This window comes from Lycium barbarum, chromosome 12 (assembly GCF_019175385.1).
Source record: "Lycium barbarum isolate Lr01 chromosome 12, ASM1917538v2, whole genome shotgun sequence".
Classification (NCBI taxonomy): Eukaryota; Viridiplantae; Streptophyta; class Magnoliopsida; order Solanales; family Solanaceae; genus Lycium; species Lycium barbarum.
In genome coordinates, this window is record NC_083348.1 from 1,771,583 (window position 1) to 1,796,218 (window position 24,636).

The following is a 24,636-nucleotide window of genomic DNA, read 5'->3' on the forward strand; positions in this document are numbered from 1 at the left end:
AATTGCTCTTGTAATCTCAATTGTATGTGACATTTAGCTGTGTAATTCAGCTTAGATTGTAGAATTTATCATGGTATCGGAGCTGGTGAAGTAAATTGAAGCTCGATTAGGTGGAATTGCTCGCAATTACTGATTCACGAAACCTGACATTGCTCAACAATGGTGGATGATGAAGTACTTAATTAGCAAGTTAAATCACAGTCATGCATCAACTGATAAGAAGCTATGGAGAGACATTTTAAATTTTACATTTAATTATTTTTAAATAATGAAATTCATGATTTGCCACCTTAAACTACTGTTCTCTGTATCAGCTCAACAACAACAAAAAAAGTGCCGCAAACAAACTTGTTAGAGAAAGGGTTCAATTTAATAACGTATAACTTATCTTAAAGTTGGCAAGTACCATAGTCTCCGTGAGGAATGTTGGTGTTGGAAATAGGTGAAAACAAAAAAGAAAAAGAAAAAGAAAGAGTATTTGTGAGCTAAAGATTAACAACTTAGACATGTTACATGATCTACAAATCCTCAATTACCAGTAAAGCGTGTTGTTGACACCAGGAGTTGAAATTAAGAGCACATTCACTAGGAGTTGTTGACACCAGGAATTGAAGTCCATCCAGATTTAGGTACTGGATTCAGACCTAGGGAAGTCCATCACTTGGGTTGTACTATGCACGATTGTCCTTATTCGGGGTGGTCTTTAATTTTTGCCCCTCAAATTGCTGGTCTTTAATTTTTGCCCAAATATTGTCACAAAATGCGTGTTAGATAGGAAATGATAATACAATAGTTTTGGATATAGTTGGTTAACTATTATTGTGATTAATAGCAGCTTTATGTTACAGAAAATGGAGCACCCAATTCCATAATGCTAAATTCTGAAGCCAGCAATATCAATTTGTAGTCCACACAGTATCTCTAGAAAACAAAAACGAAAAGTAACCTTCTGAATGGAAGTTCTTAATTAGCCCGATCCATCAATTGCAAAATCTTAATATTAATTCTTGCAGAATTTATAGCAACATCCGGTGCGTATATCCTATCCATCACACACCACATCTGCTCAAAACCATCAGTCCAAATATTCAATGCAGCTTCCATCCTAAAAAAGAATTAACACCAATAAATATAGCCACTGTGACGTACATATTGTCTTATACTCCATGATTAAAGAAAAACATACAGATCTCATTTTATGGTTGGCTCTGAATGGAAGGCTGAGTACAAGTGATAGGTTGTTTAAATGGGGAGTGGATCCCCTCCAGTAGAGGTTACGTCCAGTTCTTCCGGTACACAACTAGATTCATTACACGTGTCTCACTTAAAAAGCAACGGTCAAGATTTGTCTGGTGAAACTGTTATTCTGACCGTGGTTATATTCTCTTTCGTCCATCTTCAGTTGCACAAGGTCTCTTCTTCTATATCTTCCTCTTATGTGCTTGCCCAAAATAATCCTGCTTTTCTAATCTTACTAGATGGCCTATGTCCGTGCTGCGCACGGGCCCAACACTTCGGATTATAGTGTATTTATATATATGTAGTTGTGTGTAGATAGTGATAATATATATATATATATATATATATATATATATATATATATATATATATATATATACACACACTATGTTCAAAATATGATTAATATAACATTGTAGTTTGTGTTCCGTATCTAAAATTTTATTATATTCGTGTTTGCTACGAAAATTTATTAATACTTTTTAAAAGAGAAAACTTGTTTAAAAGAAAACTATTTTCCTCTCTTTGAGATAAAATAATAGTAATATTTAAACATCAGTTGATACTTTCAATTTTAATTCGATTAATTTAAAACGAAACAAAGTAGAAATTGATTTTCTATTTAAACGAAGAAATGCTATTTTTTAATTTTTGGTAAATATTCTCGGTTTAGCTCATTTTACTTGTAGAAAAATAGAAATATAATAAAGTATTTCTATCTACTTTTTAGAAGAGTTGGTAATATAAAGTATAAAACGTCATTTTTTGGCCCTTAAATAAAAAAGTGGGTGGGACCACAAAGGATTTTTTTGCCCTTAAATAAAAAAGTAGGACCGAACACGGACGATGATCTTGCCTTTATAAATCGGCTCTTCTATATAGTAGTAATAGTAAAGTAATACATATAATTTTTTTATCAAATTTTGATTTGGATAATTCTAATTCAAATTATTATATTAATTTTACATGTTTAAAATGAAACAAAGTAGAAATTTGATTTTCTATTTAAATGAAGAACTTCTATTTTTTAATTTTTAGTAAATATTTTTGTTTAACTCATTTTACTTGTCAAGTTATTTTTTACACAGTTTTTTAAGGAAACGTCAATTAGAATTATAATTTCACTAATTTACCTTATTAATTATTTGATCCCCATTTAATATTATTTTTTCTTTTATGATATTAATCTCATTTATTAGAGTAAGGAAAAAATGAAAAATTAATTAAATTCTATCTTATTTTTTCTTTTCACATTTATTAGAGTAAGGAAAAAAATGAAAAAGTAATTAAATTCTATCTTATTTTAATATATAAGTATTTTAAGTATGTTGTTGTCTAATAATTTCATTTGTTCCCACTAATGGGTTGATACGCATATGGTAATGAATCCATCATTATTGATTTAATTGTTTGATTTTCTAAGCACTTTTTTTTTTAACATTGTTTGTTTTTTTAATATGGAATTCACTTTTGTTTTTTTAATATTGCTTGATTTTGTTAATATGGGATCCACTTTTTTTCCCCGTGAGTTTGGATGTGGTGGGTTTCACTTTTTTTTAATACTGGTTGGTGTTTAATATGGGGCCCACATTTTTTTTAATACTGGTTGGTGTTTAATATGGGGCCCATATTATTTTTTTTAATATTGGTTGGTGTTTAATATGGGGCCATGAAGAACTTCTATTTTTTAATTTTTAACAAATATTTTTTGTTTAACTCATTTTACCTGTCATGTTGTTTTTTACACGATTTTTTAAGGAAACGTCAATTAGAATTATAATTTCACTAATTTACCTTATTAATTATTTGATCTCCATTTAATATTTTTTTTCTTTTATGACATTAATCTCTTTTCACATTTATTAGAGTAAGGAAAAATGAAAAAGTAATTAAATTCTATCTTATTTTAATATATAAGTATTTTAAGTATGTTGTTGTACAATAATTTCATTTGCTCTCACTAATGGGTTGATACGCATGTGACAATGAATCCATCATCATTGATTTAATTGTTTGATTTTTTAAGCACTTTTTTTTTAACATTGTTTGTTTTTTTTAATATGGGATTCACTTTTTTTTTAATATTGCTTGATTTTGTTAATATGGGTTCCACTTTTTTTTTCTCGTGAGTTTGAATGTGGTGGATTCCACTTTTTTTTTTCAATACTGGTTGGTGTTTAATATGGGGCCCATATTATTTTTTTTAATATTGGTTGGTGTTTAATATGGGGCCATGAGGAACTTCTATTTTTTAATTTTTAACAAATATTTTTTGTTTAACTCATTTTACTTGTCATGTTGTTTTTTACACGATTTTTTTAAGGAAAGGTCAATTAGAATTATAATTTCACTAATTTACCTTATTAAGTATTTGATCTCCATTTAATATTATTTTTTCTTTTATGACATTAATCTCTTTTCACATTTATTAGAGTAAAGAAAAAATGAAAAAAGTAATTAAATTCTATCTTATTTTAATATATAAGTATTTTAAGTATGTTGATGTACAATAATTTCATTTGCTCCCACTAATGGGTTGATACGCATGTAACAATGAATCCATCATTATTGATTTAATTGTTTGATTTTCTAAGCACTTTTTTTTAACATTGTTTGTTTTTATAATATGGGATTCACTTTTTTTTGTTTAATATTGCTTGATTTTGTTAATATGGGATTCACTTTTTTTTTCCCATGAGTTTGGAGGTGGTGGGCACCACTTTTTTTTTTTTTTTTTTAAATACTGGTTGGTGTTTAATATGGGGCCCACAATTTTTTTTAATATTAGTTGTTGTTTAATATATATGGGGCTCACATTTTTTTTAATATTAGTTATTGTTTTTATATATATGGGGCCCACAATTTTTTTTTTATTAAATTGAAAACGGGCCCACAATTTTTTAATTGGAAACGGACGACGAGAAAGAAGAGCCCAACCGGTTCTTAATAGTAGAAATATTTTTGCAGAACTTCACCCGTTTCTATAACGAATTAGTTTAGGCAGTAATTAAGTTTTAGAAATTCTACCATGGATTAATTGAGTGAAGAACTAGTTGGCTTCACATTGTAGAAAAAGTTCAACAAGATTCGACAGGAGTTACATGGAATATCAATCGAAAGGGACGAAGGAGAGGTAAAACATAATAAGAACTATGAACCGAAAAAAAAATGAAAAACTATAGAAACTATACAATCTTGACTTGTTCCATTCATTCACCAAGAGAGAATATATATATGATACAATCTTGAACCCTAGTGAAACAAGGAAACTAAGATCCTAGTGAAACAAGGAAACTAACTAATATATGGTAATTATCTCCCTACAAATATGCTACCAAATAATATCAAATAATATCAAGATATTTGTTACATCCCGTATTTTTGAACGTCGGATTATTTGTAAGCTGAGGTGGGGCCCACACGTCAAGATTTTTTTTTTTTTTTTTTTTTGGGACATGTGACAAATTATATGAATCACATATGTGAAGTTAAACACAACTCAAGAAGGACCCTTGGGCCAAATCAAAGTGGAAGTCCTCCAAACGAATATTTTTAAGAAAACGTTTTCGGGTGACCTGACTTTGGGGGGCAAAAACGGTATTATATGTTTGGAATTTGGAAAAATACCAAGAAGTAGAAGTTGTAGATAATTGAATTATCTTTCCAACCATAGGTCGTGGGTTCCCAGGTGACGTCGGTACAAGGAGATATGGACGTTTTAAGGTCGAAAGGTCAGTGGGCTAGGCCCAACTCGTGACCAACCGGGTTGGCCCAAAAAAAAAGATAAAAGGGGAGAAAATTTAGGCCCAAAAGAGGGGTGGCCGGCCATATGGCCCAAGCCCATGGTAATTCATTAATCCATGTATTAAATGAGACATTAGACCACAATTCTTTCATTTTCAAGAATCTTCAAGAACAAAATTGAGAGAAAAAGAAGAGCAAAAACTTGAAGGACCACACGGCCAAGACCTTGGAAAATTAGGTCCTCAAAATCTTCCTCCAAAAATTATTAGCTTGTGGTTTTCCTACTCAATTAAGGGTCCTTTACAACTTGGTGTAGTTGTTTTGGAAGAAGGAGCACTTATTTCTTCAAGTTGACAACTTGTTCAAGTGAAGAAATTTGTAGAAAAAAGTAAGAATCAATTCCTTTTTCTTATGTTATGAAGGTTTGTTTATGTTGTAGTATGTAGAAATGAGTGGAAATTATGGAAATATGGAAGTTTGCAAAGTGGGTATGTATGTGTGTAGAAGGATGAACCAATTTTATTTGTTATGTTAATTGTGTTGTTGAAGCCTTGTAATGGAAATTGTTGAAAATGGTTATAGGAAATTATGTGATTTTAATGTAGTTTTTATGAAATTATGGAAGTTGAATGAAAATTGGATGAAATTGGAAAGAAGCCATGTTGGCCGTATGGTATATGTTGTTGAGATAATGTTGGATTTATTTTGTTTAACATGTTAGTTGTGTTATTGTGATCTTCACAATGCAAAGGAAGATTATATGAGTGAAGTTGACATGAAAATGGAATGTAGAGAATTATGACACATTAATGTGATTTTATGATATTAAGATAATGAAGTTGTTAAAGTGTAGATTGTTGTTGGAGATGAATTAGTAAGTAGAAAATGTGTTGGAATGGTTTTGTTGCATATATAAGGATTTTGGATTGAATATGGAAGTTGATGGAATTGTTGAATATTGAATATATAGCTTGGAATACTTTTGGTTTATGTTTGAATGGTCTTATATTAGTATGTGAATATGAAAATATTGATATCGGGTTGTAAGTGCAAAGTTGGATTTGGAATTGTCGCATTATTTGGAAATAAGACTATTTACGCTAGAATGCGTTCCTAGTCGATTATTGATGTTGTATATATTGTTGTTGGTATGGTTGTTGTTGTTTTAGCCGAGTTTTAACCTCGGGGATGATATATATATAGGGGAGATGCTGCTCAAATTTTTAATAGACAAGAATTGGTTAAGGTTGAAATTTTAAGTCTTATGAATAGTAAATTGGTAAATGTGACCATTTGTAGGTTTTGGACGAAACGGGATTTGAGTTTTGGCAAGCGTAAAGGGCAAGAAAGGTATGTAAAGCTATCCCGATTCTTCTCTTGACATGTCCTAGATGTACTAGGCTTGGATTTACGCCTCGGGGAATATTCTGTCCATCGGAATCCGCGTTTGAAATCGTCGCTTTTTCATTCAATAGAATTGAATTCCTTAAGTATGCTTTGATGAAAAATTATGAAAATTTTTCCCAAATTGCTTACGAAGTTATGGAATGTCCTAGAACCTTTGTAGGTGACCCCATAAGCTTAAAAATACGTAATTTGAGCCCACCGCTTCATTGGTTCCGAGGTGGGCCCACTATTTCCAATTTTACCCTTTATGTGTCTATGACTTGTCTTCGAGCGTTTTCGTTAGAGATACTCTAACTACTCCTTTATCTACTAAATAAAAACTATTTTAAATATTTCATTAAGTCTTATAAATTGTTTTGAATCTTGAAAACGATCTCGGATAGATTATGCCTCCGTAACCCGTTATGACATCTAAATTTACTTACTATGTTTCCGTCCGATTTCATTGATTTGATTTGACATTCGATATGCCTCATTGAGTCTCTGGAAATATATATATGGTATTTTTAGTGCATTTAGTTTCTCACTACTCCGTTCGTGGATGCCTCAATGTTTCCCCCACTGAGCCCGGGCCAGGATATGTTGTCAAGCGTGATCCTTTGCATTGTTCGCCGTGCCTCGATGTGAGGGGGCAGGTATACGCGTACATGGGTTTGTGGAGTATGTTGTGCCATGTACGCTTGTTCTGATATGATTTGCTATGGCCATCTGATATGACATATTATGTTACGGGGTTATGCCCCTGTTCTGATTCTTCTGTGTTGTGGCACCAGCGTCGGGAGGGTGGCCACGTTCTGTCTGCCGAGTCCCTTGGCAGGGGCCGGATTTGATGTGACATATGTTTCTGTACACACTCTGCTTGTTTTGAAAATATGTATCTGATACTTTGGGTTTTCTATTTACTTTCTGTACGTTCTGTACCAGTTATGATTTTGTTTCTGTAATTCAGGCTTTGCATATTCAGTACATATTTCGTACTGACCCCCTTTCTTCGGGGGCTGCATTTTCATGCCGCGCAGGTACCGACGACAGGTTTGCTGATCCGTCCGCTTAGGATCTTATTCTCCTATTTTGGAGCGCTCTCTTATCCAGAGCCCATCTTTTGGTATAGTCTGTCACTACTGTATATATATTCTCGTTCATGGGTACGGCGGGGCCCTGTCCCGTCATATGATTCTGTCGGTCTGTTTAGAGGTCTGTGGACATGTTTGTGGGTTGGGGTCTTTCTGTACAGATGCGTGTATATGTTGTGTTTGGGCGATCTCATTCGCCGCGGCGGCCGGTCCGCATATGTTTAAATGTTGCTTCGTTGGCCCTATGTGGTCTTTTGTTGGTATTTTCTGTGCGTAGGGTTATTTTGGATAGCCTGTAAAACAAAGGAAACTCTGCCGAAATATTTCTGGAAATTATCTAACTTTGAAATATAGCCTTGTCGGCTTTCGCTATATACTTGAATGCGTTTGATAAAATTTGAGATAACATTTGATAGATGTGTTCGGGTGCTCAGATCGGGCACTAGTCACGGCCTATGGGGTTGGGTCGTGACAATATTATACCGCAATACCCCCCCTCTCAAGTTGGAGCATGGGAATTAAAAATGCCCAACTTGGAAAGCAAGAAGTCAAACTGAGTTTTGCCGAGAGCTTTGGTAAAAATGTCTGCCAATTGTGAAGATGTTGAAACGTGTGACGGAGAAATCAAACCTTCATTAATTGCATCACGAACAAAGTGATAATCTACCTCAATGTGCTTTGTTCGTTCATGGAAAACCGCATTTTTTGTGATGTGCAAAGCGGACTGACTATCACAAAACAATTTGATCGCCTTGGGATGTTGTATACCTAAACTCAACAACAGACCTCTCAGCCACTTCAACTCACAAGTGACCGCAGCCATGGACCTATATTCAGCCTCTGCAGAAGATCTAGAAACTGTGTGCTGCTTCTTTGTCTTCCAAGAGATGGGAGATTGACCTAGAAATACTAGCCAACCTGTCAACGAACGACGAGTAAGCGGACAAGCCGGCCAATCAGAATCACACCATCCCTGCAAAGTCAACTCACTGTCGGCACGTAACAAAATACCCTGTCCTGGTGTGCCTTTCAAATAACGGACCACTCGTAAGGCCGCTTCCCAATGTTCAATCCGAGGTTCTTGCATGAATTGAGACAAAATATGAACAGAATATGCCACGTCCGGTCGAGTGACCCCCAAATAAATCAAATGCCCGACTAATCTACGGTAGACCTCCGGATTCGACAACAAATCTCCATTTGCAAGGCCAAGTTTATGATTTTGCTCAATAGGGAACCCATTTGGCTTTGCACCTAACAATCCTGCTTCAGAGATAATATCAAGAGTATACTTGCGTTGACACAAAAACAACCCTGATGAACTACGAGCTACTTCAATACCCAAAAAATATTTGAGAGACCCAAGGTATTTCATTTTGAAACAATCACTCAAATAGGCTTTGAAAGTTGCAAGTGCAGCGGAATCATTCCTAGAAATAATAAGATCATCAACATAAACCAAGATATTAATCTGAATATTCCCTCTAGTAAATGTAATAAGAGAATAATCAGAATAAGATTGAAGGAAACCGTACCCTTTCAAAGCAGTCACCAATTTTGCAAACCAACATCTAGGGGCCTGTTTCAACCCATACAGCGATTTGCGCAAACGACACACCAACGTAGGATCTGGACTTTCAAACCCGGAAGGGAGCTTCATATACACCGCCTCATCAAGGTCACCATGTAAAAAGGCATTATGAACATCCATTTGGTGAAGTTCCTAATTTTTGGATGCTGCAATGGCTAGGAAGGCTCGAATAGTAGTCATCTTGGCGACTGGAGCAAAAGTTTCATTGTAGTCAATCCCCGCTTGTTGATAATTTCCCAACACAACCAAGCGCGATTTGAGCCGTTCCACATTTCCATTTGACAAAAACTTGGTCTTGTACACCCACTGATTACCAAGTGCTTTCTTACCCGGAGGAAGATGTTCCAAAGTCCATGTACCATTGTCTTCCAATGTACGTATCTTTTCTTTCATTGAATGTCTCCAACCTTCGTGTTTCATGGCTTCTTTGAAGGTCTTAGGATCCTTACCCGAAATAATAGCTGCAAGGAACTTACGATAATTTACAGAAAAATTGTCACAATTAATATAGTGTGCCAACGGATAGGAAGTACCTGAGGATTGATTGTTAATAGGAGTTGTAGGGGACGGACTATTAGCAAAAACTGAGTGTGTCACATAATCACGAAGCACAACAGAGGGAAATTTCTTCCGAAAACCACGCCCGAAGCCACCTTCCATATTCGTGACTGGGGTATGGTGTTGTTGCCCCCCCTCGCTGCCAGCGGGCTGTGCAGTGGCTGTTGGCAGCCGCTCAGCCTCGCTGCTAGCTGGCGCTGGGTTCCCAGCGGGCTGGACAGTGGCCGCTGGCTGCAGCTCGGCCTGGCTGCCAGCAGGCGCTGGTTGGGCAGTGGTTTGCGGCTGCTGCTCGGCAGCCTCCGAACTATCAACTTCGCCCCCTAATTCATCCCCGTACACCATAAAATCACGATCCCTTTCAGCACCCTCATCCAAAAAACTAGACGAAATATTAACATCTTCCGGACAAGCAAAAGGAAACACATCCTCCACAAACTTTACATCACGAGAGACAAAAAATTCCTTCGTATCAAGATCAAATAACCGCCACCCCTTCTTACCAAATGGATATCCCACAAACAAACACTTTCTGCTCCGACTAACAAATTTGTCACCCTGAGTTTTTTTATTATGAGCAAAGCACAAACACCCAAAAGTACGAATAGCATCAAAAGAAGGAGGTTTATTGAATAAAATTTCAAAAAGTGTTTTATTTTCCAATTTGGGTGTGGGGGTACAATTTATGAGATGAGATGCAGCAAGAACACATTCACCCCAGAAAAAAATAGGCAAATTGGCCTGAAATCTGAGAGCCCTCGCAACATGCAACATATGTTTATGCTTCCTCTCTACCCTCCCATTCTGTTGTGGAGTACCCACACAAGAGGTTTGAAATAAAATACCAGTGGCGGAAAAATAATCGATCAAACAATTAAATTCTGTACCATTATCACTTTGTACAACTTTAATTGTTTGATTAAATTGTCGATCAACCATAGCAACAAAAGCCATAAACATCGGAAACACTTATGTTTTATCAACCAACAAGTAAATCCAAACAGCTCGGGAAAAATTATCAACAATTGTTAAAAAATAACGAGCTCCACACGATGAAACATGGCGATATGGGGCCCACAAATCACAGTGTATTTTCTCAAATATTCTAGATGCATTATTATCACTTAAAGGAAATTTATCTCTAGGATGCTTAGCACGTAAACACACTTCACAATTCTTTGCTAAACTACTCTTATCACTACTGACATGAGGAAGCAACTTAACTACTCTCTCGGAAGGATGCCCCAATCGTCGATGCCCCAATTCGAATGCGGACGTTGCCACGACAGTAGACACATGTTGCACCACGTCCAGTTTGCTAAAATAGTATAGTCCGTCCGGTTTGCTAAAATAGTATAGTCTGTCCCTCCTAACTCCCGTTCCAATCAGCTCCTTCAGTGGGTCATGAATAGCACACATATAAGAATTAAAAGAGACAATAGTATGTAAATTATCCGTAAGTTGGGGGACGGAGAGTAAGTTGCAACGTAAATAAGGCACATAAAGGACATGATGTAAGGTGATTTTATCTGACAGTCGAACAGAATCTTCCAAAGAAGCAAGCACCTTTTCACGATTAGGCAAACCAATAGGACAATCAACAGTATGGACATCAAACAACCAAGATTTCTCACCGGTAACATGATGAGTAGCACCAGTGGCAATAATCCAAGAAAAAACATCAAACTACCATTCAAGCGATTTTCGGGAATTGTAGCATTACCAAAACATCCCGTAATAGCCTTCCATTGATCGGAAGTAAAGTGCTGACCGACGGCAGCGGTATTTGATGCGCCCTTAAAACGAGTAGGTGTGATATAGTCCCCGGGTCGGTCTTGAGGACCGAGAAAATATGTAACACCCATCATTTTTGAAGCTAAGTTTAAGCTTACGTCGTTAGAGTTCTGGTGGGTTGATAGGCCTATTTCGGGCAGCGAGAACTCCTTGATCCGTTGTGAATCCGGAAAAACTTCCTTGATGAAAGTTGTAGCCCTATTAGATAGCTTTCCAACGGTATATTATGGGGATTAAACAGACATTTGTGCAAAGAGTTATGCCCATTTGACTGAAGCCTGTTTGCTGGAAAATTCGTCTGCGTTACGGTGACGAGTTACGGACCGTAACTCGTGTTACGGGCCGTAACAGTGAGCCGTAACACAGAGGAAATTTCCAGAACCTCACTGGAAATTTCCTCCAAGATACAGTCCGTCCTTCGTGTTACGGGCCGAACCTTGTGTTACGGGCCGTAACACAGGGAAAATTTCCAGAACCTCGCTGGAAATTTTCACCAAGGTACGGTACCAAGTTACGGTCTGTACCTCGTGTTACGGGACCGTAACGGTGACCGTATCTTGGTCCGTATGTACGTTTCGGGTCACCTGACTTCGGGAGGCCATAACCCTATCGTAAGTTGAGAATTTGGGAAAACTCAAAGAATGAAAGTTGTAGATAATTGAAATACCTTTCCAACCATAGGTTGTGGGTTCACAGGCGACGTCGGGATAGGGAGATATGGACGTTTTAAGACAGAAAGGTCCCGATCCATTTTCAAGTTGGGTCAACCCATTTTCCCCTTAGTATATAAAGAAAATGGAAACCCTAGCAGCCTCCATTTCCCTCACATTTCAGATTTTTAGAGAGAGGAAGTGAGAGAGAGGAGATTTAGAGAGAGAAAGTAAAGAATCAACCAAGTTTAAGGCCCCGAATCCCAAAGCTCATGAAGGATAAAGTGTAGTACAAGTTGTTGTCGTCATTTTAAGCTAAGGATCGGACTTGGGGGTGTTGAGTTCGTGGTGACCACCCAAAAAGGTAATGTTTCTACTCCCTAATCAATTATAGTTATGAATTTATGAATTCTTGGGAGAATAATAATTGGGTTTGTTGAAGAGAATTATATGAACTATGCTAGGATTGTTGGATTGTTGATTTGAGATTGTTGTATTCATATGGATGATGAAGAATGATGTTAATTACATCTAATTGAGATTGTAGTAATAGCTAGAAGTAAAAGAATGGGGATTGGGTGAAGAAAACACCATTAACGAGGGTTATAGAGCTTCATGCCCACTAAGTGTTTGATAAAATGCTTAGATGAACAAAACATGGATATTGTTGCTAATATAGAATCCCTATGACTTGTATTGCTATAGATTGAAGTTAAAGGAGTGGAAGGACATTGTGATACGCTCAAAAGCGGAAAGTTAAGGTATGTAGAACTTCCATCCACATGTGGGAACCTCTACGTTCTTCCCCATGATCCGTTTCGTAAAATCTACGAAGTTCAAATCCCAGGGCATTAAACCCAACATATTGGTAACCCGTAATTATGTATGTATGTACATGAGTTTCGTATCTATGTTCGTTATTGTATTCCTAATCTTCCATTACGGACATTAGGATTCCTAGCTTAATCCATGAATCATGAATTCTTCCTCATGTGTTCTCATTATGTTCCTATGAAATTGTAAATTATATTTTACAAATTACAAGCATGTTTTCAAGTCAATTACAAATATATGATTTTGAACTATGGTATTTCTCATGATCAAGTACATGTTTACAAGTTATTTCATGAAAACATGTTTACAAGTTATTTCGTGAAATCATGATTTCAAGACAAGTACAAGTAAATTCACGAAAGTCATGGGCTTCTTAGCCAACTATATTATGTTAATGTTTTTGGGAGTTGCACGAATTACCGAGAAGGCTCAGATAGCCTGAAACTATGTAGCCACCATAGGACAAGGATCGCTCCGCCAGTTAGGTCGATACCTTAATTTCACATTGAATGGTTCCATCAGGTACGTTATTACCTTATACCCTGGCAAGGTATAGGGGCTCTGCTGGTCCGGCGAGGTACCAGACTCCACGTATCCACGTGGTGATATCATGTGTCGGTTTATGAAATGTTCTCCCTACTTATCATGTTTTACTCATGTTATATACGTATATGTACTCATGCTCATGCTCATGTTCATGTCCAAGTTTTCAGTTTCAGTTCTTATCATGTTATTCCATGTCCCGTGTTGTTTCTTCCGGTTGCTTTACATACCAGTACATTCAATGTGCTGACGTCCCCTTTTTATTGCCCGGGGCCTGTATTTCACGATGCAGGTACGAATATACAGGACGAAGCTTCTGATCATTAGGATTTGCTTGTACCAGCGTATTGGTGAGCCCCATCTCATTCGGGGTTTAATCATTGTATTTCTCTATTTAGTTTTGCATGTAAAGGTATGCTGGGGGGCCTTGTCCCAGTAAATATGTTTTTCAGTTAGACTCATGATAGAGGTTTCATAGACTAGACCAGTCAGTTATGTTATGTCAGACATTTGGAGTCATATAGCCATTTTGGCTCACTCATGTTTAAACAAGTACTTTATTAAGTATTATGACTCATTATGTTTTATAAAGGCTCATTATGCATCCATGTTATAGTCCGCTTATATTATGCATCATGATGATTTAGCAAGTCATGTGGTTCGCTCGGTCACATGCAGTCAGGCATCGAGTGTCGTGTTACGTCCAGGCCATGGTTCGGGGCGTGACAAAATAGGGAGAATTAGACTCAATTTTTGGTGGTTGTGGAGGAGGTACGGCGTCACCGGCCATGGAAATTTACGATGAAGAGAAGAAAAAAAAAACGTGTGGCCTGATACTATGTAGAAACTATACAATCTTGACTTGTTCCATTCATTCACCAAGAGAAAATATATATAGGATACAATCTTGAACCCTAGTGAAACAAGGAAACTAAGATCCTAGTGAAACAAGGAAACTAACTAATATATGGTAACTATCTCCCTACAAATATGCTACCAAATAATATCAAATAATATAAAGATATTATACCGCAATAAAAACACTAATACTATAGCTTTTGATGTTCTAAAATTACTTCAGTTTCTCAATTTGATCTTGCAATTTCACCTCCTTAAAATATTAAATAACGACAGTTTCTAAGGTTCAAGCCTGTAAAGTGACATTGGAGATAGACGAAAGAGAAGATAAAACCATGGTTAAAATAATAGTTTAACCAAACAAATCTTGACCATTGCTTTCTAAGTGCGACACGTGCAAGAAATCTGGTTGTGTACCGGATGAACTGGACGAAACCCCCACTGGAGGGGATCCGCTCCAGTTTAAATGGGGCATAGTGAATACAGAAACATGCCCATTATGTGATCAGGCTAATGCCAGCATATCCTATCTTTTCTTCACTTGTGCTGTTTCTTGGATCATCTGGAAAAGGCTATTGGTTTGGATGGGAATTAACAGGAGACCTATGGGCTATGGCATGGGAAGATGAAATCAAATCGGCGGTAATGTCAGGTGGTGTGTATTTCATATGGATGGAAAGGAACCAACGGGTGTTGCATAACAAGCAACAAAGCATTGAGACTTTGCTCAGAAGACTTATCCAGGAGATACATCATGGAGGGGCATTACAAAGAAGATTGAGAGCTTGGTTCGAATAGCATAACCATTATCCCTAGCTACTGGGAGTAGTTCTAGTTGTTGGGTGTGCGAACAAAGTAACACGTTGGTAGCTAAAAAGAAAAGAAAAAAAAAAGCTACCTTATAAGGTGTTGGATACTCTTAATTTTGTGAGGCCTTTTGGGAAAAACCGTTGGGGCTTAGTCCAAAGCGGACAATATCATACCGTATAAGAGTATCTTTGGACCATTTTAGCCCAACAACTGATATCAGAGCCAATGGGTTGGCAGGATGAGTATGAAGATGGCGGAGTGTGGCGTGGGACCCGGCTTAGTTCCTTTGCCCGTCTATGGACCTGTTTACGTCCTTTGCCCGTCTATGGGCCTGTTTACGACCTTTACCCATAACTTTGAAGACGCATACACAGCCTTTAGGCTTTAGTGATCGTAAATACTTTGATGGTGTGAGTGGCACAAAGACACGTTGAATCTCTGACCCGTGATGAGTAGTGTGGAACTTAGTTCGAGGGGGAGATTGTTGGGTATGCGAACAAAGTACCACATTGATAGCTGGAAAAAAAAGTAGTTACTTATATGGTCTTGAATACTCCTAATAGTGTGAGACCTTTTGGGGAAAACAGTGCGGGCTTGGCCTAAAGAGGATAATATCACACCGTATTACGAGTATCTTTGGACCATTTAGCCCAACACTAGCTAATGCAACAGTCGTTTTTTGTGATTGAGTAGCCATCTGTCATTTTGGGGCTATATGTCCAAAAGACAGTTTTTTGCTATGTACCTGAACTCTTCACTTGATAATAAAATTCTTCATTATAAAAAAATAAAAAAAACATATAGATTTACAATTTCCCAATTTCCAACTCACAGAGCTAGTAATAATGACTGCCATTCATACATGATTCTAGCAAGCTAGTACTGCTAATTCAGATTTGAAACTGCTAAAACCTACACGGCCATAATGTTACATACCTTAATACTTCTTGTTCTTCTTTTCATAGTTTCCGGTGGCATGATGATATTCTGATGGCAATAACACATTTAATGTCTTGCCAAGCTTTATTTCATAAGAGTTGGCAAGTTCAAACCTAAAGATAATCAAGAAATAAAATAAATCAAGTGTATGATTAGAGCTCTACAAATTAAATGGAAATGGAGGATAATATCCACAACTTACCAGTAAGCCAAACACTGAAATGGATGATAACGCTTGTAGAATTGTTGTAGTTTGTCCTTTTTCAGGAGACTAATCGATCCCTTTTTTCGCTTTCTCAGATTAAGTCCATGAAGCTGAAATCACGACAAGTAAAATGGAAATACTATTCTGGATTTTCTACCTTGTGCCTTCTGGTGTCTATCTGATGTTACTAAGCAAATGATTGATGTGTAATGTTTACATGAACAATCAATTCATTAGCTTAATTTAATGCCTCTGTTTTATCCTACTTTTTCTGCATGAAGAAACACATATAATCCATCCTAGAAAATATGGAACAGTTATCTGCTTCTCATGGACAGATCGACTCCATGGGAATTCAAATGATCTCTGGCAAAAGACAAATGTCTCTGTCTTTTGCGACCAAAGATGTGTATTTTCTAAAAATTGAACGTCGAAACTGACAAAGGCTCATTAATCAGTTAATGACCGGTATTTCGTGAAATGCATGCAAGCTGCCTTTAACTATGGGAAATGAATCATTGAATGCAAATATCAATGGAATCTTGATAGATATGCATATATGTGTTGCCTACCAACAGATACAATGATAGGTTCTCCCATCTCTGCTCCATCATTAATCCAACTCAACATGGAAGTTGCAAAAAACACTCAAGAAGAAAATACTCTTAATTCAACAAATATCAGCGTATTAATTACTTCAAATTGAAATGAATACGAAAACTACTTTTACGTAATCTACGTTACATGAACTCTTCATTAGGCTTTTCATATCTTCAAACGAGAGTGACATGAATATGGTTACAAGATGCAGACTCTTCAAAATACCCTAAGAATTAGCAGCAAATTAAACTGCACATACTCACACCGAGAGAAACGTTATAATTCGGCAGAGAACATCTCAGGTGGAGGAGTGCAGTTACGTTATAAAATGGATAATAGAGAAAAAGAGCTAATAGCTTATAAAGCTCCTTCTCCAGCCTTGGTGGGTTTGGAGGGGGGGGGGGGGGGAATAAAGTATTCCAAACATTCACTGAAGAATTTGAACTAATCGTGCCACAATTGAGTGATTCTGATCAATCCTTACATCGACACAATACAATATCTGACTACATTAACATGTAATAATGAAGTTCAGTTCATTTTTCATGGACCATAAGCTTTCATTTTCTTTCCATTGCTCAAGATCAATTGGAAAATAAATATATGAGATATCTACTTTCCACAAAACTTCTCTTTGATTTTACGGCTAAATACAAATTTATTAAAGTGACAGTTTCTAATATGTTAATCATCCTGCTCAGATATCTTCTTTTATAGCTCCTTTGTGAGACAACCGAAACTGATTCAGTGAAACATATACGTGCTGATACATGAACAAAATAAATTCTCCTGTCCCAATTAATTAATGAAAAATATTATATAACTTATAACTTTAGTTCATACAATAAATCAGCAATTAGTGAAACTTACGAGTACATGCAGTAACTTTCCTTACACGTAGTTTTATTTATTACTTTAAATCAAACAGTAGTACGTACAACCTAGAAATCCATTGAACAGTACTAAAAACAATTGTTCCACTAACATTGGCGAGAAATCCATGCCTATCCTCGCTACAATTCCCTTGTGCTTCTTCAATCCTTTCATCAAGGAGTGTCCAGATAGAAAGCAAATTTTAATCTTTAGTTGGAAGATGTAGAGCATATAGGACTGGAGGAAAAAATTGGCGGTAACGACAGTTGAAAATCTTCTATCTTTGCCATTGTATGTAAATTTCCAAGGTTAATTAGCGTTCAAAATCTATTGCTAGAAGTCTCAACTCTCACGGTTGTAATATTTATGTTGTGGATCAGCTCTCATAGCCTGACGCGGCCCTGGTATTATTTCGCACTAACTGAGTTAGAATGACTTCAAGAATTCTGAATTTTAATCCTTTGTAAATAGCTTCTTTGTTTTCTTTATTTTCATCATAACACTATATTTTAAATGTTTTACTAGCTTGCTTTCAACCAAAAAAGCGTAAAGGCAAAAAACAAAGAGTTTATACCAAAGCCATGCTAACTATGTTCATGCTAATTATATTTTCTTTCTTTCCTTTTTTTTTTTTTTTTGATAAGTATATTTTTCTTTCTTTTGCAATATCTCATGTAGTTATGGATTACTATTTCACTATCTTAAGAGGTTCTCATTTGTGACTAGGCTCTAATATAAATCTTTGTTTGCCAATTAGTTTTATCCTAAATCTGGTCTTCCTTTTTAACTTTCCACATATTATATTAAAATCTTCTATATATTAAGTTGTTTCCAATAAGTCAAGCCTCTTAGTATAAGAATCAGATCTGTAAATTGCTTCTCACTTGAATTTTCAGTCCTTTTAGAGGTTACTGGTCTCACAAACCTCTTTTTTATTTGAACGGGGGAGTTATACCATCACTTCCTCTTCTAAAAAATCCACGAGTAGATCAGTTTATGCAAAATGAGAGAACACTGATTCTCTGTTAAGAAGAGAATCTAAACATGTTTCTGCACTTGCTATTTATTTTCTATGCAATTCAATAGGCAACAAAGCACATCAAGTAAACCAAGAATAATCAATTATCAAATATTAAGAAGAATGAGAAAAGAGGATGTCTAATTTTTTTTACCTCTTTCATATGACGCACCGTTTCGCTGTCAATTGGAATATTATCATAGATTCCAGCACACATCATGATAGTATCAATGGTGAAAGGACCAGCACCATTTATCTTCAGCTTAAACCTTGCACTTGGTACATCACCAATGTCGTCTTTTTCAATATTAGACAGATTAATTTTTCCATCAACAACTTGTTTAGCCAAGATAATCAAGTCCGCTGCTCTATATCCAAATTTCGCTTTGCCTTTTAGCTCTTCCTCTCTAAAACTTGCTAATTCTTCTGGACTCGGAAAGTCTCCAATAGGTGTAATATTAGTTCTCTTTCTTTTGGACATGACTTTTTTAAGTTGTATATCACAAAGAGCCTTTGCCAGATCCAAAGATGTCTTCCACCTAAGTAAAAGTTGGCAATATATATTTTTAACATCAAGCACTCTGAGCGATACCATATTAATTCATTTAGATGGTCAAAGAATCTAGCTTTACTTCAAAGGCATTGATGTTTGAGTCTTAGAAATTTAACAAGGTTTTTCAGCTTCTTTCTACGTTTGTTGCATCTATGAACTTACGGGCAAAAGCGAAGAAGAAGAGACTTGGCCACATCTTCAAATAAGGTTGGTGATCGAAACAACCGACCAAATCCTTTGGCCTCAGCATCTGGATGAATCTTATGAAAACATCCCACATCTTGTTCATCCTTATCAGAGAGTCTCAGCATTCTCTTCACCTGAGACTACATAGAAAACATTATTTCAAGTCAGGTTCTTTATAGTTTTTTAGATGTTCTCCTATTTTTTCTTTTTGTGTGTTTACAAGGAGAGAAGCAAGAATAGTACCAGGATGGCTCGCTCATCCTTAAGTGAAAGAAAACTTGCACCATAAACCTTAACGACAAGATGATCCTCTCCAGGAGGTTGTGAAACGAAAGTCATAGCAGAAGTGATGGAATCTGCCAATCGCAGAGGACGAGAAAAACTTTTAGTGGACGGCTCCCAATGGTTGGGAGCCATCATGAAAAACCCATGGTTGCACACCGCTTTTTGTAAATTGAACAATGGAAACTTCTCCAATTTGATAACGAAATCCCAAGATGGTAGTGTCTCCATTTTTTTTTTCTGCATTCAGAAGTGTAATTCTATTTGATAGTCTGATACTGAAAAATAAAAAAAAATAAAAAGAAACGGGATTTTGTAAGGTGTGATTATGGCCAGGGACAACGGGGCAAACTGAAAACCTGGATGCACTATCAATCTATGTCAGTTATTTCATTGGAGCAACATCTACATGGAGTCATCAAGGGGCTAAAGGGAAGTCACAAAGAGCTCAAATTCTCAAGATGATTTACACAGACTGTGTTGTCTCTGGATAGAAAAAAAGTAAGAAACCTGAAAACCTTCGAAAAAGTCGGTCGAGATCATGAAGTCATTGCTAGAGAAATAGCCTATGTTTGTTGTGTGGAGGATTTGTTCTTCTATGTCTGTTTTTCTGTTCTAGTTTGCCCCTGAGTGTCAGAGGCGGATGAAGCACTACAACTAGGGGTTCGAATCGAACCCCAAACTTTCGATGCGGTTTATAAATTTATCTGTAAAATTTTTACTAATATTATAATAAATAGTAGTAGATATGAACCTATAACTTTAGAAATATAATGGTTCAATGCTAAATAATTTAAAAGATTGAAGCCCTAAAGTTTAAATCCTAGATCGGCCTCTGCTGAGCGTGGTGCTGCTTCACTGGTGATTCATGAAACCGTTAGGTACCCAAAAAAGTAGTAGTATATTGTAATAAGTAACTCGCTTCAGGTTATTAACAATATCTGTTTGGTTATTTCTTCTCTTTGTTAGCCACGGGAGATCAGGTCATTTCTGGATCTTTATTATTAGAAGCCCCCATTCCCTCTAATTAACTTCTTCTATTTATAAAGGCAAAATACATATATTATCCCCTAAACTTGTCCGGAAGATTTGGTTGTACACTTCAACTTCGAATGTGGACGATGACGTTGGCTAGTGAACTTCACAACCCAATTTATGACAAGTTAATGGGGGCATTTTATGAATTTTCCCATTTATAAAAACCATTTCTCTCCTTCTCATTTATAATATTCTTCTTTCCTCGTTAACTTTATAAAGTCCTTAGACTTTTTCTTGTTCCATCTTTTGTAAAATTTCCTGGTTTAAGCCAGTGTGGGACTTTATGTGTGTGTGGGGGTGGGTGGTGGATGGGGATGGATAATACTAGTACTAAGTTATAAGCAACTGCAAATTTTTAGTCAGTGAACAAATTAAGCACCTTGCACTTGCATGACCGTCAAAGCGCCTTTAAACCACCTTAATTAATTCCTAGATATGTCTAGTGACATAATATCTTTATCTTATTTTAAATCATAAATTTCAAAAGTCATCTTTCATTCTTTTGTGTTCATTCTAGGGGTATTAAAAAAATATGAAAAACCGACCGAATTGACCTAATCTAATCATACCGAACCGATTTATAGTGTTTTTTCAATGAAATCATGACTTTTTATTTAAGCTTAAAACCGTCCCGAACAATTAGGGTGGTCTTTTTAATTTATTAAAAAAACTAAAAAAAATCCCGAACCGAACCGAATAGCTTTACATATATGAAATATATTTTATATATTATAGATATGTTAAATTGAATATATAAAATATATTTTATAAGTTATATTTCAAATATAAATTAAAAAGGAATTGTGGCCACTGGACATATATGTATCAAATTCAACTTGTGGTTTCTGTGGCCTATGAATTGATGTTTATTTTGGCTCAATTGATCAACATTGTTGTCTTTGGCAAGTTACTATTCTCCCTGGTCAATGAGTGAGGGATTCACGTCGTGATGATGCTATCATTGTTGTCTTGCTACTTGATATTACACATTTCAGTTTAATTACTTTGTGAAGTTTTTAAATATCTTTTACATTAAATATTTCATAAGAAGAAATAAATAGAAGCTTTATTTGGTGGTGTGCTACAAATAGATTTGTGGAGGTCTGCATCGTTACATATTAATAATGGTGTATCCTTAGGTGACACTTTAAAATTAAAATAATCGAAAATTAACCACACCATACCGATATCGAAGAAAAATCGAGATAATGGGACGGTTTTGAAAAGTCTAATTTTGGTTATAACAAATAAAATAATCGAAAATTGGCATGGTATAATTTTTTAAAAATAACCGACCGAATCGTCCCATTTACACCCCTAATCCAATCAAACAACTTAATTGGTACTTATTTACTTACCTCTAAATGCCTTATTAGCTCACTTTATCTTAGCTTACTTTATCTTATTGTAAGAAGGATATTCTCATCTCTGTCTCTACTTCCCTAAAACAGAAAAATGCACACCGATCAAGCAGCTAGTATTAAATAAAAGGATTAAGAAATAAGGTAATTCATAAGACATGCTGTAGTAATTTTCCCTTTAACTTTTTCCACTGCTACTCACCGAATAACTGAGAACTCGGTTATAAGAATGAACATTGAAGTGATGCCTATTCACCTATCTGTAGGATTTCGAGTTTATATCATTTCCTGGATGAAGGCAGCATTAAAGTTTCGGATTACTCATTGATCATATATTTTTTGTCATTTCTTTTCCAAATTCCATACACTCCTGATCATTGCATGACTGTTACTTACTCTCTTGATATTCACTCCTTCCAGCCACCTAAGGCTAAAGCAGTTCATCTATCTAATCTCAGGGGCTTATGTAACAATGTTTTCCAAAACAAAAAAAAAAAAAAAAAAAAAAAAAAAAAAGAAACAAAGAGTACTACAGTCAATACAGCAAAGATAATTAACTTAAGAAGAAAGAGAAAACTAACCTCTGTGTGTTGGGAGTAAGAAGAAGAAGAGACACGCTAGCTTTGATCCTAAATTAAGAAGAGATCAATTTGTTCAGATTAGATCAAATTATTTTTATCTAATCATTAGATTAGACAAGTCACTGAAGAGGTGTGTCAAAAATTAAAGTCCGTCTCAAAAAGAACTACTCGCTCCCTCCCAAAACAATATCTTACTTTTTTTGTCACTTTGTACCAAAAAGATTAACACATTTTTATATTTAGAAGTAATTTAATTTTATAAAATGATTTACGCACTTAAAGCATATTTTAGATCACGTATTTCAAAAGTTTTTTTTATTTTTTATATTTTGTATCAAATCAAACTAAGACAATTTTTTTGGGATAAAGAGAATCTTTTTCAAGGTATTTATTAAGAGCAAGTTACTAAAAATACATTTTACTTTCTAGGAATGAGAAATTTTTTTAAGGGTGTGTCCAAGCTAAAAACACCACTTATTTTGAAATGAGAAAAATATGATATACTCCCTCTGTTTCTACATAAATAGCGTTTTAAGCTTTTCATTTTATTTCAAATAAGTGGTGCTTTAGAATTTGAAGAAGAAATTGATCTTATTCTTTCAAAATTACCCTTATCAAGAATCATTAACTATTTTTTCTAGAAAAGAGGTAATTTAAATAGAGATAAAATTTGATTAGGTATTAGTTAGTAAAAACACTCATAATTTTTAAGGAACGAATAATTTTTTAAAAGGTGTAAATAAGCTAACAATAAAAAATAAAGGAAACAGAAGGAGTATATAAAATTACAAAAAGGGAAACATAAAGCCTTAACCTTCCATAAGTGACAAAAGAAATGTACATGATGGAAGCAATCAAGGGGGGTTACCCTTAGTCAGAAAGCCCGCCAAAAAAAGGGGATTCCCTCGCTCTTATTCTCTTTCATTTTGTAATTATTCATATCTTAGCTTAGGATATGTTTAGAAAGCCACCTGGTAATTGGAATTGATGGATAGTAATTACACAATCCAGGAATTACATGCTATAGTAATTACGACGATCTAGTTATTTGTCATAAGTCATAACGTAATTATAGTATAATTATAAGTTTACTGTTTAGTTGCACGAGTGTAATAACACAGTTAGATTAATTTAATTATAAAAAAATTAAAAGTTAACATTTGAAAAGTATGTGCCTTATAAATAATATAAAATTAGGTATTTAAGATATATATTTTTTCTTGAAAATATATTAACTAATAATCATATATTTGTAACTTATACTATAAAAAATAAATGATATATATTTTTTAAATTAATAATAATTAAAAACACACATTTTGTAAGAACCTCTTGGACTGCATGTTCAACAAAAAGATTAATATTATAAATATAATGACATAACATTATTCAAATATTTGATAAAATAATAATCTATCAATTGTGAGTCAAAATTAAACTGCATGCAACGTGAAATAATAAGTCAATAGTACTGAAGCAAATAGATTGAAATCGAAAATATAACTTAAATTCAAAATCTAAAAAATAAGTTTTACACAATACTCTTATGTCATTCAATATACTTTATTATGGATATACCTCATAGAATTCTCATACTATAGAAGTATAAGTGTTTGAATTTAAGATATTAAGGGGTCGTTTGGTAGATAGTCAAAATTATCCCGGAATTATAATCCCGGGACTAATTTATCCCATCTATTGGGATTATTTTATACCATCTAAAAGATGGTATAAAATAATCCCAGTATAAGTGGGTTGAGAAGGTATAAGCTGGGATATCCCAGCTTATACTTTCTACCAATCGACCCCTAAGAGTATATTCAAAATTGTCATATTATAAGATGTATCGCGTAGTTAACATTTTAGTTTATTTATCATGGACTAATGTCATTTTCTAATCAA

The 24,636-nt window shown here is 35.2% G+C and overlaps 1 protein-coding gene across 2 annotated transcripts; it reads right to left on the reverse strand.

The window, feature by feature from the left end:
• Positions 1-562: 562 nt before the first annotated feature.
• Positions 563-22,889, reverse strand: LOC132622440 (uncharacterized). Of its 2 annotated transcripts, XM_060337042.1 has the most exons (7): positions 22,735-22,889; positions 19,716-19,994; positions 19,449-19,612; positions 18,888-19,272; positions 16,240-16,352; positions 16,035-16,150; positions 563-1,105 (listed from the first exon to the last, which is right to left on the reverse strand). In XM_060337042.1, exons 2-6 carry the CDS (start codon positions 19,983-19,985, stop codon positions 16,036-16,038), a joined length of 1,047 nt encoding a protein of 348 aa, XP_060193025.1. In that variant the 5' UTR covers positions 19,986-19,994; positions 22,735-22,889; the 3' UTR covers positions 563-1,105; position 16,035. The 2 variants fall into 2 exon arrangements, with proteins under 2 accessions (XP_060193025.1, XP_060193026.1); XM_060337043.1 differs by lacking the exon at positions 563-1,105 and having other exon boundaries at positions 15,857-16,150.
• Between the last annotated feature and the right edge of the window lie 1,747 nt (positions 22,890-24,636).